This window comes from Lynx rufus, unplaced genomic scaffold, assembly GCF_022079265.1.
Source record: "Lynx rufus isolate CCGP_SWC_20201006 ecotype Redwood Valley unplaced genomic scaffold, mLynRuf1.p SCAF_3, whole genome shotgun sequence".
NCBI classification, from domain to species: domain Eukaryota; kingdom Metazoa; phylum Chordata; class Mammalia; order Carnivora; family Felidae; genus Lynx; species Lynx rufus.
In genome coordinates this window covers 159,659,182-159,676,197 of record NW_025814845.1, presented here as the reverse complement: position 1 = coordinate 159,676,197, position 17,016 = coordinate 159,659,182, and the positions used below count along the sequence as shown (strand labels likewise).

Below are 17,016 nucleotides of genomic sequence, written 5' to 3'. Positions count from 1 at the left end.
AAAAACCCTGGTGTCCAGACCTTTCTTTACTCACCTTACTGTCACACTGTCCTCTAGGCTGTTTTTAATTTTTTTTTAATATTTATTAATTTTTGAGAGACAGAGAGAGACAGCGTGCGTGAGCAGGGGAGGGGTAGAGAGAGAGGGAGACACAGAATCTGAAGCATGCTACAGGCTCCCAGCTGTCAGCACAGAGCCTGACACCAGGCTCGAAACCATGAACCATGAGATCATGACCTGAGCCAAAGTCGGATGCTTAACCCACTGAGCCACCCAGGCGCCCCCTCTAGGCTGTTTTTTAAAACATGATAGGCAAGTTTTGTCTCAGGGTATTTGTACTAGTTGTTGCCCCTTCCTGGGATATTCTTCAATATAGCTCATTGTCTCATCTATTTCAAGTGTTTGCTTACATATTCACTTAGTGAGGCTTATCTTGGCAAGTTTATTTCTTAAATACCCTTTCCTAGTATCAAAACATAGGATTTCCAAACAATACTTCTAACTTTACTCTTTATTTTTGCTTACGCATTTGTCACCTTCTAACATTAATCCTAATCCACTCATTTCTTATATCATTATTAGTTTCATTTGATAACAATATAAGCAGATTCTTGTCAATTTGGTTTACCAGTTCATCTGAAGCACTTAGAAGAATATCTGTAAAATAGCAAATGGTCAGTAAATAGTGAATTAATGTGGCAAGAATTCAACAAATTAGATGGAGATCTCAAATTTCAATATATTATTTGTAAATGTGGGAAGCATATGCCCTATAAAGACAAACAGTAAATGTAGATATCCCATTTTTATTTTCCTAATAAGCATAATATAAAGATTTTTGACTGCCATAGCAGTTTGGATTTGTTGATGTAAAAGTTCAAGGAGCGAAACCACTGACAAACAGAGCAAAATTTTTCGCATTTTTGTCATACCAAAAAAGTATATGACCCACAGTGGGGTGGGGCTCCAGGAAACACATAAATTCTGAGTTGAAGTGAAAAAAAAGCTACATGTCTATGTTTGGTCAAGGAGAAAGCTACTGGGATGTCTAGACACAAGCAGAACCCCTCGTGTCAGGTACTCCTAGAATGAAAGTACTGAGTTTTTGAGGTGTATCAAATACATAGCTTCTCTTCCTGTAAAATCTTTTGCCAATGTTTGAAATTGTGTGGAGTGGTCAAAGAGCTAAACTTAAAGTCTCTGAAAATAAAAGCAAATGTATATTTTTTAAATCAATGATACAGAATCAATAAGCTCTATTTAATTCAGGCATGATAAAAGCAAAGAAAAATCACATCTGATGTTTTTAAGGACTAATGAAAACTAAAATAAAACCTTCAAAGTATTAAGAGGAAAAAGAAAAAAAAAGATGTTACCTTTAAAGAAACAGCAATATGATTGACAACTACCTTGTCAATAAATATGAAGAAAGTCAGAAGATAACAGAATGACAGTTTTAAAAGGCTAAAGTCATTTTTAAAATGTCATCCTAGAATTTATTCCAGCAAAAAAAAAATTTTTTTTTCAACGTTTATTTATTTTTGGGACAGAAAGAGACAGAGCATGAACGGGGGAGGGGCAGAGAGAGAGAGGGAGACACAGAATCGGAAACAGGCTCCAGGCTCCGAGCCATCAGCCCAGAGCCTGACGCGGGGCTCGAACTCCCAGACCGCGAGATCGTGACCTGGCTGAAGTCGGACGCTTAACCGACTGCGCAACCCAGGCGCCCCCAAAAAAAAAAATTTTTAAGAGTAGGTTTAGGTAAAAATTTAACACTGAAATAAACCAATATAATTAAAAACCAGCAGACTTGCAACAAAAATATGGAGAATTCCTGAGATATAGAAATTAAGTGCACATAGAAATGGAAATGTCGGAATAAATGAAGAGCAAATTTGTGAGTAAACTTGTGATTAAATATAAAAGAATATTGATTGTGCAAAAAATAATTATAATATCTCATTGGGGTTTAAAAATATGGAGGATTATAATATCTGAAAAAATAATGAAAACATAGAAGAAGGAAGATGGAATTGAAAGGTTTAATGATCTGACAATATAGGGTAACTGATAAAAGTAATAATGCATATTAGATTCAATAACTCAGAGATTAATATGTTAATCTAGAGAAACAAATGAAAGAATAGAAAAAGAATGTATAACAAAGAATTTAATTGGGGGGAAACGGTATAAAATGGTAGATTCATTAAAATGAACACAAAAGAAAAAAGAATATAAAATAAAATGCACAAAAGAAAAATAATAAAATTATTTCAAAAACTAAATGGAAAATCAAAGGATCAGGAAAAGCAAGGCATCTTAAAACTGTTGAACAAGGCTGGACATCAAGAACTATTATAAAGTAATTGTAATTAGTATGGTATGGTATCTCATTAGACAAATAATGCTCAAGAATAAACATATAAACTAGCAGAAGAGAAAAAAATGTATCAATAAAGAGACCCTCCTCATAAATAGTCATTTGATTTATGACATTGATTATAGTACAGTGAAGAGAGGTTGTGTTTTCTTCTCAATGGCCTTTTCTGATTCCATAGGATGCTACTACGAAAAATAATTAAGTCTTCACCTTTATGTTCACAAAACACATAAATATCAATTCTGGATGAATTTAGAGTTAACTATGAAAATGAAAACAATAAAAACCATTGAAAGAAAATAGTAGCTTGGATGTATGACTGTATGTAAACAATGATTTATTTTTTTTTTTTAATTTTTTTTTTCAACGTTTATTTATTTTTGGGACAGAGAGAGACAGAGCATGAACGGGGCAGGGGCAGAGAGAGAGGGAGACACAGAATCGGAAACAGGCTCCAGGCTCTGAGCCATCAGCCCAGAGCCCGACGCGGGGCTCGAACTCACGGACCGCGAGATCGTGACCTGGCTGAAGTCGGACGCTTAACCGACTGCGCCACCCAGGCGCCCCAACAATGATTTATTTTAAAGTATGAAAAGAATAATACCTACAAAGTAAAAAATGATAATTTGGACTGCATTAAAAGAAAGAATTTCACACTCAATAAAAAATAGACTGAATAAAAATGGAAAGAAAATGATAGGAAAAATGTAGTTTACAAATACTAAACAACAGAAAGTTAGCGTAACTATACATACACCAGATAACATTTAAGAAAAACTAATTACTAAAAAATAGCCACATCATAATATTAAAATTGTATTCACACTCAAAATTTATACAATTTTGAAATTATAATCTCAAAAATGTAATTCAAAATTCACATAAGGAAACTTTACAATTTGAAAATCATTGTGGAAGATTTTATCACATATATATAACTAAATAATATAACAAATAGAAAAATCAATGTTGAATATGAAAGAATTTTATGATTAAAAAAGAACACTAGAACAAGTGATTATGGAACATATACTATTTTTTAGAACATATAGGATAATTACAAAAATCGAATATATATTACATCACAAAGTTAGTCTCAACGTTTAAAGGATTGAAATCAAAGAATATTTTGTGTTCAAAAATTACTAGAAATAATAACTAGAAAACTGCCACATACATTGATATTTAGAGATAATGAAATAATTCATGGACCAAAGAAGAAATGTAATATAAACTTGAAAATGTTTGCTAATAGTCGACCAGAGAAAATTCTACACAGCCAAAGATATAAGGGGCAGCTAAGCAATATTTGGAGAAAAAAGTTAGCCTTAAAATTTTAAACTAGAAAATTAAAATGGTTGATGAGTAATCAACTTAGAATTCATTTGAGGGAGCTATAAACATAGATCAAAATTAACACACAAAAAAAGTAAAAGCAAAGCAATAATACAAAAATCATATAATGTGGATAATAACATAAAAATTAGTTCATGAAAAAAGTTATTAAATTGGCAAAGTAATGGTGAGATGTGTCAAAGTAAAAAGAAAAAAAGATGAAATGATATTAAAATGCAAGAGGGTGACTGACCTTAAAAATACCAGTCTTTGAAAAAGTAAGAGGATACTATGACCAACTGCATACCATAAATTGAAGTTAAATTTAAATGAATGAATACCTAGAAAAATATAATGTGTAAAAACAGACTCAAAGAGCAGAAAAATCTGCATAATCATAGTACCGTTAGAGACATTAGATTAATAGTCAAAAACATCTCTACACAAGGGAACTCCAGGTGAAGTTAGTTTTACTGGTGAAGAGTACCAAACATTCACCATTTCAGGGACCAGAAAGAGATGGGATAGAAAGTGAAAAGATAATATGAGAAAATATCATTATAAGTTGTAATTACAAGCTATAACCATAGGGTTCACTCACAGCTGGTCAGTGGTAGACTTATACCTATTTCTAAGGATGCTTGGATCCATGGGAGGGACCCTTACCAAGAAGCAAATAAAACAGATTAGTGAATTAAAATATTCTGTTTAGAGAAAAAAAAAAAAACTCCCCTAAAGGTCTGAATCAGCTTTCCATGATGTTATTGAAAAGATACAGATTAACTGTCTACATACATTTGTCTTCATTTTGAGTCTGTAACCAGTGGGATCAAAGCAACCCAACAGTTAACTTGAACCTTGGATTTCATGAGAATGATATATCTTGTACATATTTTGGTTTTTGTCAGTGATTTAGAGTCAAATCACCTTCTGTGCAACTATGGGACCTCCCTAATATTGCCCTAGCTTTCTTCTTTCCTTCTTCCTACTGTTGTGGTGCAGTGTATCCTTTTTGAAGTACATGTGAATTGTTATGGTAATAAATTTTTTGAGTCCTTTCAGTTTTACAAGCCAGTGTAATTTGTACATAGACCAATCTTAATTATATTTGGACATAAAATAATTCTAAATAAAATATTAATGAATGCAGTTGATTAAATAATAAGTTAAAACCCAGTAGGATGCATTCCTGGAATAAGGATCAATTTAATATTAGAAAGTCAATTACAATAACAGATTAAATAATATATGTTCATAAACAGATGCAGAATTGATAAATTTAACATCCATTAACTATGGAAATAGCAAAGAATGGAGTGAATGTCTTTATGACAATCAAAATATCATCTTTAATTATGAACACTGAAATCATTCTATTTGACTTAGTGAACAAGAAAATAAGGTACTCTGCCTCAACTTCTATTTACTATTGTATTATGCTAGTGGTTCCCTGTACCCAGTAAAAAACTAAGAAAATAAATAAAACTCCTATGCATTAGAAATAAAGTAACTAAACTGCCTTTATCAGATGATAGAATTATAAATGTATCTAAAGACAGATTATTTTTTTGAGCTTTCCAGAGAATTCGGTAAGTTTCCTGATGTATATTTACTATATAAGGATTGATTGTATTCCCATACACAAGAAACACATTTAGAATCTGAAGTTTTTCAAATGTGACTTTTTCAATAGCCTCAAAAGTGTGAAATACTTAAAAAGAAAATGCAAATAAATGTGCAAAATCTTTAAGGAGAATGTCATAAAAATATATTAAGTACTATTAAAATCTGAATAAATGGACAGATATACCATGTCATACACAGAGAAATACTTCTCTGTGTTTTGTTTTTTGCGGTGTTGTTGGGTTTTGTCTTTTTGTGGGTTTTTTTTGGTATTGTATTGTAAAATGATTAGTTCTTCCCAAAGTGCTGTGTAGATTCAAAGAATCAATATCCCGGACATTTCTTTGTGGAAGAGTTGATTCTAAAATATATGAAAATGAAAAGTACTAAGAAAAATCAGAACATTCTTGATAAAGAAAAGACAGAAGGACCTTAACTTTAAGCTATCAATATTTATTACAAAGAGATAAATTGAGCAAAAATTTTAATACAGAGGTCAGTAATACATATATATCCATATATATGTAATATATACAGCAGTCATCACAGATATATATATATATAAAAGATTTAATAAAATTGACATCAAAAAGTCATACCAAAAACTAAATTACTCATCTATCTCAGAGCATGCTCTAAAGTCAATTTCTTGTAGAATAAAGACATAAATATGAAAGGCAAAACTAAAAATATTTTAGGACTGTGTAACATTTAGTCATGGCCTTGGCATAAAGGAGGATTTTTTATACAAGATAAAACTATAATTTAAATAAAGGAAAAATTCTCTTTACTAAAATACCTTAAGTGTGAAAACAGAAGGCATAGAGTAGGAGAAGTTATTTGAAAAACACATCATGAACTAAAGACTTCTGGGCAAAAAAATCAAAAGAATTCCTAAAAATAGGAAAGAAAAGGTTAGATTAGAAAGCTCTTTTGTAAAAGTATAAATATCTTCCATAGGTGCTTAACAAAGAAGAAAATCCAGATAGCCAACTGATATATTTTTTAAAAAGTATCCAGACTTATTTGCATTTAGAGAGATACATATAATAAACATCACAAAATCAACAGTATTGAAAACTTAAAAGATCTACCATTATTAATAAAATATGCAATTCAGAGGGGCATATAAAGGAGTATAATGTTTTAGGAAAATTGTTTAATAATTATGACAATGCATCTATTTTAACAATACAGACTATCCTTAGTTGTATATCCAGAAAATCTTGTGCACATGTGCCAAAGAACACATATGTAAGAGTTTTCATATTTGAATATTTTAATATCTCCACAATAGAAAAAATGGAATGTCTAAAATAGCAGGATAAATTGTTGTATAATCATGAAATTGGATACTATTCAGTAATTTAGATTCATTTATTTAGAATTCAAAACAAATAGAAATATATTGCTTAGGATAATTAAATAAAATCAAGGAAATGGTTATCACAACAATCTTGAAAGTAGTTACAAATACTGTATAGCTTCTGGAATACAGTCAATGTGTATACATGAATGCTCACTTCATAATTATTCATTTAACTGCACAAATACATTTTATTTATTTTGATTTATACTTAATATACAACAACAAATATTAAAACAACAATTAAAAGGCAATTGGTAGTGACTTTTGTGAAAGACAGAAGACCCAATCTCCTATCTCCATTTCCACTATCAATACACAGAAATGACTGATTAACAATACTAATACATTTTTTAATATCGCACTACACTTTAAACAATAAAGTGGGTTGACAATGCCCTATAGGCCAAAACCTGCCCACCACGTTTCTTTTCTTTTTTAAAAAAATTATTTATTTTGAAAGACAGCATAAGCAGGGGAGGGGCCAAGAGAGAGGGAGAGGGAAGATCTCAAGCAGGCTCTGCTTTGACAGTGGGGCTTGAACCCACGAACCATGAGATCATGACCTGAGCCAAAATTGAGACTTAGACGCTTCACTGACTGAGCCACCCAGTTACCCCCCACCACTTTTAAATATAAAGTGATATTAGAATATAGCTATGTCTATCTATTTTCAAATCTTCTATGCCAACTTTTACAATGACAGAATTCAGTGGTTGCAAGAGAGGCCATATGGAGTTCATTCTAAAATGTTTACTATCTAGCCCTTTGCAAAAGGTGGACTGACTTTTGCTTTAAACAGAATGGTCAAAGAAGTGAAAATAAAGACTAGTTCTGCAGTTAAAAAAGTAAGCAGGTGACACTGCAAACTAGGTCAGAATCTGGACCAGAACTGTACCTTAGGTATGGAAGGTTAAATAGCCTCTGGTCTCTAGCATGAAACACAGTGTTGGCTTTCCAGTAAAGAGCATAGAGCTAGAAATATCCTCAGCAATTTGTAAACAGAAGGAGAAAGAATCAATACCTGCTGTCTGTAGACAATGGACAGAATGAAGCTACCCAATCTTGACCATGGCAGAAACAGCATCATATGCAAAAACAAAAACCCTAAACTACATCTCATGCAAATGTGGAATGGATTACAAATTGCCCCATCATTGCTGAAACTCTGAGATGATAAACAATACAAACATTGGAGCCAGCCAGCTAAATGGACCCACCAGGGATGAAGCAGAAGCATCTATAAAACCCCTTACTTAACATAAGGTTGCCACGAAAGCTTTCAATTTGTAAAAATGCAATATGTGTGAAGGCACAATAAAACAAGTGGTGCCTGTAGTATTACTCTCAATATGCTCATCTAGATCCATTCTTGAGTTTGGCAAGAATACCTTTGAGCAATGTGATAAAATTGGCGTTCTAATTTCATTTGTTTGACCCCTAGGGGATTGCCAAGTTGGTGTGACAAGGCACAAATTGCTGCCAGCTCTTTACACAGTCAAAGCCTCATAGGCTGTTGAGAGTGCAAGTGATACCACTTTTTTCTATATAAACTGTTGGCTAAGTCTGAAACCAACTAGTTACCAAGATACCATGAGTAGAAGCTGCCAGGATTGAGACACACCAGTAACAGTGGTCACTGAAGGCTTCAGGACTCCACCAGCAGGGGTTCCTTGGCCACACTTTATTCTGTCTCCTCTGCAACCTAGTATTATTCACTATATTCTCATCTGTTGCATATACAATGAAAAACTACAATGAAAGTTTTGCATTTACTTCGATTATAGATTTGATCATATATAAAAAGTTAGGTTCTGTTTATGACTACTTTCTTGACATTTTACAACAATATTTTGAATTTTTCTTAGCCAAGACTTATTTGGTGACTGTGACTTAATTCTCCAAAAGCTGGTTCTTTGATTAAACATTTGTAATTATATTCTAATATTATCATGCTAGTCATTAAGAAAGTGGGTACTTTTTAAAAGATTTTGTGTTTACTATGTGAAGGTTTTTATTTAAGTGTACTTTGCTTGTATGTGAGAAAAGAAGAGTCTTAATTGTAGGGTGTGTAATATGCAATTCATCGACTATATCATCATTAGTTGTATTGTATATGTTATACTTTTTTTCCTAATATAAAAAAGACAGACCTTAAGAAATCTACTGCTATTCATAAGCTGTCATTTTTACATTAGGACAAAAAGGTATAGCATATACAATACAACTAATGATGATACAGATGGCTAACAGACACATGAAAAGATGCCCAACATCACCAGTCATCAGGGAAATACAAATCAAAACTACAATGAGATATCACCTCATACCTTCCAGAATGTATAAAATTAACAACACAGGAAACAACAGATGTTGGCAAGGATGAGGAGAAAAGGGAGCTCTCTTACACTATCTTGGTGGGAATGCAAACCAGAGCAGCCACTCTGGAAAACAATATGGAGGTTCCTCAAAAAGTTACAAATAGAGCTATCATGTGATCCAAAAATTGCTCTAGGTATTTACTCAAAGGATACAACAATACTAATTCAAAGAGATACATGCATCCTAATATTTATAGCAACATACCTATAATAGCCAAATTATAGAAAGAGCTCAAGTGACCATCAACCGATGAATGGATACAGAGCCCAAGTGTCCATCAGTTTATAAATGAATAAAGAATGGGATATATATATATATATTACTCAGCCATATAAAAGAATGATATCTTGCCATTTTCAATGACATGGATGTAGCTGCAGTGTATTATGACAAGCGAAATAAATCAGAGAAAGACAAATACATTATTTCACTCATATGTGGAATTTAAGAAACAAAACAGATGAACACAGGGCACAAAACAGACTCTTAATTATAGAGAACTGAGGTTTGCTAGAAGGAAGGTGGGTGGGAGGAAGGATGGGCTAGATAGGTGATGAGTATTAAGGAGGGCACTTGTGATGAGCATTGGGTGTTGTATGTATGAGGAATCACTAAATTCTATACCTGAAACTAATATTACACTGTATATAAACTGGAATTTAAGTAAAAATTTAGAGAGGAAAAAAAACAATTTCACACAGTTTTTAAAATACATTAATGTAGAGTTGTGAAATTCTTATTTTTACCATTTACTTTTTTTAAAAGTTTATTTATTTTTGAGAGATAGAGTGCATACTCCAGGGGAAGGGCAGAGTAAGAGAATCCCAAGCAGACTCCACTGTCAGCGGGGAGCCTGACATGGGGCTCAAACCCAAGAACTGTGAGATACCGACCTGAGCCAAAATCAAGCGTCAGACGCTCAACCAAATGAGCCACCCAGGCATCCATCCTACTTATACCATTTAAAAAGGACTATTACAGGGGTTCCTGGGTGGCTCAGTCGGTTGAGCATCTGACTTCGACTCAGGTCATGATATCTCTGTGAGTTCAAGCCCCCACCACACCCCCTCACTCCTGTCCCCCCACCTTGAGTTCAAGCCCCTATCCCCCTACCCCGTGAGTTCAAGTGCCACATCGAGCTCTTTGCTAACAGCCTGGAGCCTGTTTCAGATTCTGTGTCTCCCTCTCTCTCTCTGCACCCCTCTCCCCACACTCATGCTCTGTCTCTCCCTCTGTCAAAAATAAAATAAACATTAAAAAAAATTTAAAAAGGACCATTACAATTCTTATTTTTCTTTATTCCTTAGTAAGATGTGCTTATTTTTCCTAAATTCATCAGCTGGCACAGTACTGAGTTTGGTTAATTACAATTATATTTAAGTCCTTAATACATTCTGACATGATGTGTTAAGTAATTTTCTTTTAATCATCACTATTCTTTCCACCCTAATTCATGACGATCTTTCAAATATAGTTGAATATTAGGGACTTGAAAAAGATTTTGATAGAGATAGAAAATTATCAAAATTCATCCTTCATGAAATCCATAGATAGCCAAACAAAATTTGATGCTACTGGGAAGAAGGAAGATGGAAGCATAAACTAAAGGTTCAACTTCTACATATTTATTATATAGACAAAGTTTTTTAAGTCATAAAATAAGAGACAAATGAATTGCCAGTAACTAGGCACATCTAAAAATGCAAAATAATTACATTCTGGATTAATTATAAACAAGAATTAGAAAAAAATACAGGTGGTAAAATAATGTAGATCACCTACTTTTGCATTAGGTTCACGGTGTATGTTTTCCCTTCAATTACAATGTTGTAGGACACCTGGCAGGAGAGTGTATTAAAAAGACAAAGAAAAGTGATAAGAATGTTAGAAAGTAAAACTAACATTTTACATTAATGATAATTACACTGAAAGCACATTAATACAATAAAAGAGGAAAACTTATAATTTAATGTTGATTTATATCAATGAAATGATATTTAAATATTGGCTTTCATAATAAAAGTGGATAGAATATATTTTGTGTAATTTCTTAATAAATTTTAAATGAACCCAGCAAAACATTTGAATCTGAAAAATTGATGTGTATACAATAATTACATTAGCTTAATAAAGACTGAGGTCACTGCAAAACTTATGCTTAAAATGAAAGAGCATAAACATACTACTAATAAAAAATTTATATAATAGAGCAAAGATTTAGCAGCACATAAAGTATAATATTTGCAGATTTTATAAAATTCATTCCAAGTTTGGATCAAAACTCATTGATTTTATTAATAGTAAGATTAAGAAATGATGTTTAACAAATGGGCAATTTAGTCTTTATAGATCAATTTGCATAGCCTTAACATCTTTAAATTCTTGGGCCTTCCAATCCAGTAGCATGGTTTATACTTGGGTTTATTTAAACCTTTCATTCCTCTCATCTTATTTTATTGTCTTCAGAGATGAGGTTTTGCTTAACTTTGTTAGATTTATCCAGATTTTAATATTTATGTAGTGTAAAATTTCTTTTTAAAAGTTTCATTTTATATTTTTGTTTTGTAGAATGGAAATACAATTGATTTTTATGTTATGGTCTTATTTCTTTTTGTTTGTTTCGTTTTCTTTTTATCTTGTTTCTAAAGATTTTACTAAATTATTATGTTATTTCTAATTTTCTGTAAGTAACTTTGGATTTTATTTTATATACAATCATTTAATCTGTAAATGATGATAGCATTATTTTTTCTTTCCAATTATTATGCATATTTTTAATTTTTGTTTTTTTCTTTCCTTATCACAGTGGCTAATATTTCCAGGCAAAATAAATAGAAAAGGTAATAGTGGATATTCTTATCTTTTTCTTGATCTCAGGAGAAAAGCTTTCAATATTTCAACTTTGTGCATGATGTTTCTTTCAAAAGCATTTGATCTTCTCTATATGCCACAGTTGATTATTATTCTTAATTATTACATATTTTGAGCAAATAAACACTACAGCAAATTACATAAAATGCCTTGTCAACAATGTCTATGTTAAAACATAAAAACATTAAAACTATTTCAAAACAATTTTAAGTACTCTCCCATCCTATTATTAATTCCCTTTCTTACATTCCAACTAATCAACATCTTGAATTTCATGTTTATCATTCCCATGCATATTTTTATATCTATACTAATTATGGATGTTTAAATAATTTTTTGTATAAATTTTAGCTCTGTATGAATGTAATCCTTCTACAAGTTATATATTTCATTGCTGGATTACACATCTGCTTAAAACACTGTTTCAGACATAGTAAGCACTCTGTAAACATTTGCTATCATTATCAATACATGTAGCTTTATAATTTTTTCATGGTATTGTATTACATTTTCTGAATATAGCATAATTTATTCATCTATGCTGTCAGTGGTTATTTAGTTTTACTATTTTAAGCAATGCCCCGCCAAATAATCTTAGGCATATCTTTGTACATATTTGCAAGCTATATTTTAAACTAAACCTGAGTGAACTTCTTTTATTAAAAAGTACTTTTGCAACTTCACTTGAAGCTTAAAACTAATCAGCAAATTTGTTGCACCAATGTAGATATTCACAAAAAGTGAATATTATCCTTTTATCCATCTCCTTTAATTGCATTTTGTTTTGTTAGAGTTAACTTTTGCCCTTGATATGAAATAATACCCTATTGTGTTTACCTGGCAATTCCCTATAAATTTCCTAATTTGTATATATGCTTGATAATTATTGTCCCCTCAAGTTCAACACTTAATTGTCATTCAAAACTTTGTACATGTTTCTATTTTCTTGGTTTTTATCTAATTTATTTGTATGAGTTCTTGATATATTCTGGATACCTTTTGTGTGTTTATGGATGGCAAATATCTTCTGTGAGATTGGAACATTTTTCACCTCATTTATGGTAGCTATTTATTTATATATTTAAATCTAGATATTCCTTATGCCTTCACTTAAGATTTTCTGTTCCTTTTTTTTCTGGTATCATTCCTCCCTATTATAAGGTCCTAGAAATAGCCTTCTACCTTGTCTTCCAGATTTTTAGTATTTTACTCTCAGATGAATGCATTTAAATTACCTTGAATCAATTTTGGTGTATACTGTAGCATTAATGTGCATTTTCTTATTATTCCATATCATTAATAAATTTTCTCTTCACCATTTATTAACTAATCCATTCTTTATCCAATGATTTCAATGTTACTATTGAAATGAATAAGTCCTCATATGTGTGTGGATATTTCAGAGATATTCTATTCTGTTCTGTTAATTTATGTGTCCCTTAGACAATATCACATACCACATTATATTAATTACTAAAACTTTAAAATATGTTTTGAAATGAACCAAAGTGAATCGCTGTTTTGTTCTTCAAAGTTAACATTTTTTATCTTTTACCATTCCATATATATTTTAGAATCAACCTGCCGATTTCCATGAAATTTCTTATGGAATGGTAGTCAATCTACAGATTTGGTAAAAATTAACCTAAGAAAATATTAAGCATTCTTGACTGCCAACATGACCTACTTTCCTTTTTTTAATCTTTCCAGTTTTATTAGTGGTCATAATAATGTCTTTCAATAAAAGTTTACTGTATCCTAAAAAGTTCTCTACCTTTTGAATAATATTTATTGTTAAGTAACATTTTTGGCCTGTGTGTGTGGGGGGGGTGTTGTACATATATGTGCGTATATGTATATACACACAAATATGTATATATACATATACACATATATATACACACTAAAAACACTTTATCACAAAATGTTATTTACTGATATTATTAAATATATGTATATGTATATGTGTATTTTCCCCTATTTTTTGCTCTATATTTACACTTAATATTTGAGTCTTATTCTTTTTTCTTATTTTGGTCCCAATTCATAATATCCATTAGAATGTCTGGTATTCTGTTATCATTATGTCAAAGTGTTGTCAATACTGATTTTTATTTATTCTGTGTTGCTATACTTGGCCTGAGGAATCTCTTTTTTCTATTATTTCTCAGTTACCATATGTTTAATATAGCATCTTCTCCAGGTTTTCCCCCCCTTCTTTCAGGAATTTCAGTTACTATATACTTAAATCTGTAATTCAATCCTCCTTCTCCCTTAGCCCTTTTTATGTTGCATCTATCTGGTTTCTTTAGCTGACTCTGATCTAATTCTTGATTTTTTTTTTCACTTTCATTATGCTTTTCACATCTACTCAGGTTTTTTAAAACTGCTAGGCAAATATTCTCTTTTTATGATCTGTATCATTCATTTATTAATTATAACAGTTATAAACATAAGCTATGTTATGTTTATAGCATTTTTAAAACTAGTAAGTACAATACAGCCTCACTGGTTCAAATACAATGTATCCAGTACTGCTCTACACATAGGGGATAGAGACATTAACACAATAGTGAAACTTTTTCCCTTATGAATTTGACAGCTGAGGACAGGTGATTTTTTTTGTACTTTTCTTATGGAATTATTGTCATAGATTATGGTGATGCCTAATAGAAGATATTTCCCTCTAAGTAGATCCTGTATATATTTTCTGATATGAACAAGCAATTCCATATTATTTTTGAATTAAAAAATAGAACTCTTCCAAATACTGTTAAATGCCTCACATTATTTTTCTATTTAAATAATTAAATATTAAGTTTCCAAGTTTCCATAAGTATACATTCCTTTTAAAATGATATATTGAGAATTTTAAGCCTGTAATATCTGAATTAGGGTGACAAGTGGGTAGTTGCTAAGGAAATATTTGCATTAAAATTACCAGAACATTTACTTCCCAATCAAAAATAAAATTAAGGTGTGGTGTTTGAAATCATTCTTGAGAAATGATTCTAGAAACTAGTAAAAAAAAGAAAAAAGATATTTTCTAATTCAAAGAAAAGAAAATCTACCCTGAACCAAGATGAACTAAGATGGCATGAAAAAAAGTCTTCATGATTAACGTATTTGCAATCAAAATGCAAAAATTACTCATATAAAACTTCATTAAATGAAATTGTCATTACACTGTATACAAAAACCATAGCCTTACTTAACAACAAGGATACAAACACCTCCAAATATAGGAAAAACTCCTCCAAATATAGCCTTGTAAGTGAATAAGAAGAGAATCTCTAGATAAATCAGGTCAATGATTATTCAAAGACACTCAAGAGGGAAACAGATTTAAAAGATGGGACTTGGGGTTTTGAGAATAAGCATCACTGCAATATATTTCTATGAAACACTATTTATTAGTTCATTTTCAAAATGGCTTTCCACTTAAGGAAACTTGGGTATAAATATAAAATTCACCAAATTTGCATGAATGAAAATGCCAAGTTTACTTAGAAAGAAAATATCCACATGACTTTAGATTGTGAAAAATGTTAGTGCTTAGTTACATGGGATTCAATTCCTCCACTTAATGTTGACCGTATTTTCTCCGGTATTGTAATTTGCACACGTAGTCTTTCAGAATCTGTAAGGTACAAAATGTTTCATTAAAGTAGCATCCATCACCTCATAGCTTCCTCCTCATCTAAATCCTCATCTAAATCCATAATATTTTATATGCCACCTCTTTTTTTAAACTCAATTCCCACTTTCTAGAATTACAAGACTTTTAAAGAGAAATTAATTACAAATAAAATCAGGACCTTTGGAGTTTCCAACTACAAAGTCCAGAGGTCAAAAATGCAGACAGAGTACTATATGAAACTCTAACCTTGAGGCATCCAGTTGAACCACTGCATCTCTCATCTTTCATATAATACCAGGATGACTGGGAAAGCCCCGTCACATCCAGTGTGAATTTTCTTTGGGTAAGACGATATGGTAGTGGGCTTTGGCTTAAAAAACTGGAGCACCTGCAAGAAGGCACTTTCCCAGGGATATCTGGCCTCTCAGAAGAAAGTAGAGAGGAAAGTTGACATTCCCAAAAGTTCAAAGGAAAGGTTTTTGTACTTACTATTGTCTGTCTGGATCCCGATGAGCCCGATGAGAAGCAGCAGAAGGCACAACATGGCTTCATGTCCTGGATGCCAGTCCGAATAATGGCAGTTGGCTTGCGTAAAGGACAGTTGGGAGCGCGAGGGGACCCCTCCTGGCCGCGCACCTTGCAAGAGACAGTCCACCATGAGAGCAGAGTGGAGAGGATGGGTGCGGTGTACTGTTGAATGTGGGCGGTTTTGGCTCCTAAATCTGTGCAGGAGGCTTCCAATTGGTTTGACGCCGCTTTAAGCCTAAAAGAAAACAGAATCACTTCCAAAAGGCAAGGTTGAAGAAACAGTTAATGAACAGGAAGATTCATAGACACTTCCTAATGAACTTTTTATTGAAGATACATGTATATTCTACAAACCATAGGAGAACAGCTCAATTAATAGTCAAGTGAACAACCCAGTGTAATTAGCACCTAGAATCAGATCAAGAAATAAAACGTAGAACCACCAAAACCCAAAACCCCCAGGCGGCCCCCTGACAATCATTACTGCTACCATCAGCGATAATTAGTTTTGTCTGTTTTGAACTTTAAATAAATGGAACTAATCACCATGTACTTTTATGCATGAGTTCTTTTATATATAATATATAATATAATGATTATGAGATCCATCCATTCATTCATACTGTGAAGAGAAATAGCTTTGTTTTTTCCTCATAGGTGTATATCATACATTGATTGAATATAACACAATCTTTTTTTCCATTTTACTGTTGACTAACATTTGGTTTATTTGTACTGGTGCCTATTAAAAACCACACTTGGCTATTTTATTTCTTTGGTGAACATATGTAGTGATTTTCTTCACGTATATTTCTAGAGTGAAATTGCTAGATCACAGGGTATGCTTCAATAGACACTTCCAACAGTTTTCCAAGGTTGTTTTACTAATTT

At 31.9% G+C, this 17,016-nt stretch overlaps 1 protein-coding gene across 1 annotated transcript in view; it reads right to left on the bottom strand.

Annotated features, from left to right (window-relative positions):
- Positions 1-16,141, bottom strand: part of ADAM2 (ADAM metallopeptidase domain 2) — a 140,936-nt gene extending 124,795 nt beyond the window's left edge. The window contains exons 1-3 of the mRNA XM_047092421.1: positions 16,087-16,141; positions 15,521-15,597; positions 10,869-10,924 (exon numbers count right to left, since the gene is read on the bottom strand). Coding sequence (XP_046948377.1) covers positions 10,869-10,924; positions 15,521-15,597; positions 16,087-16,141 — 188 coding nt within the window. The remainder of the gene's footprint in view (positions 1-10,868; positions 10,925-15,520; positions 15,598-16,086) is intronic.
- Positions 16,142-17,016: the final 875 nt, after the last annotated feature.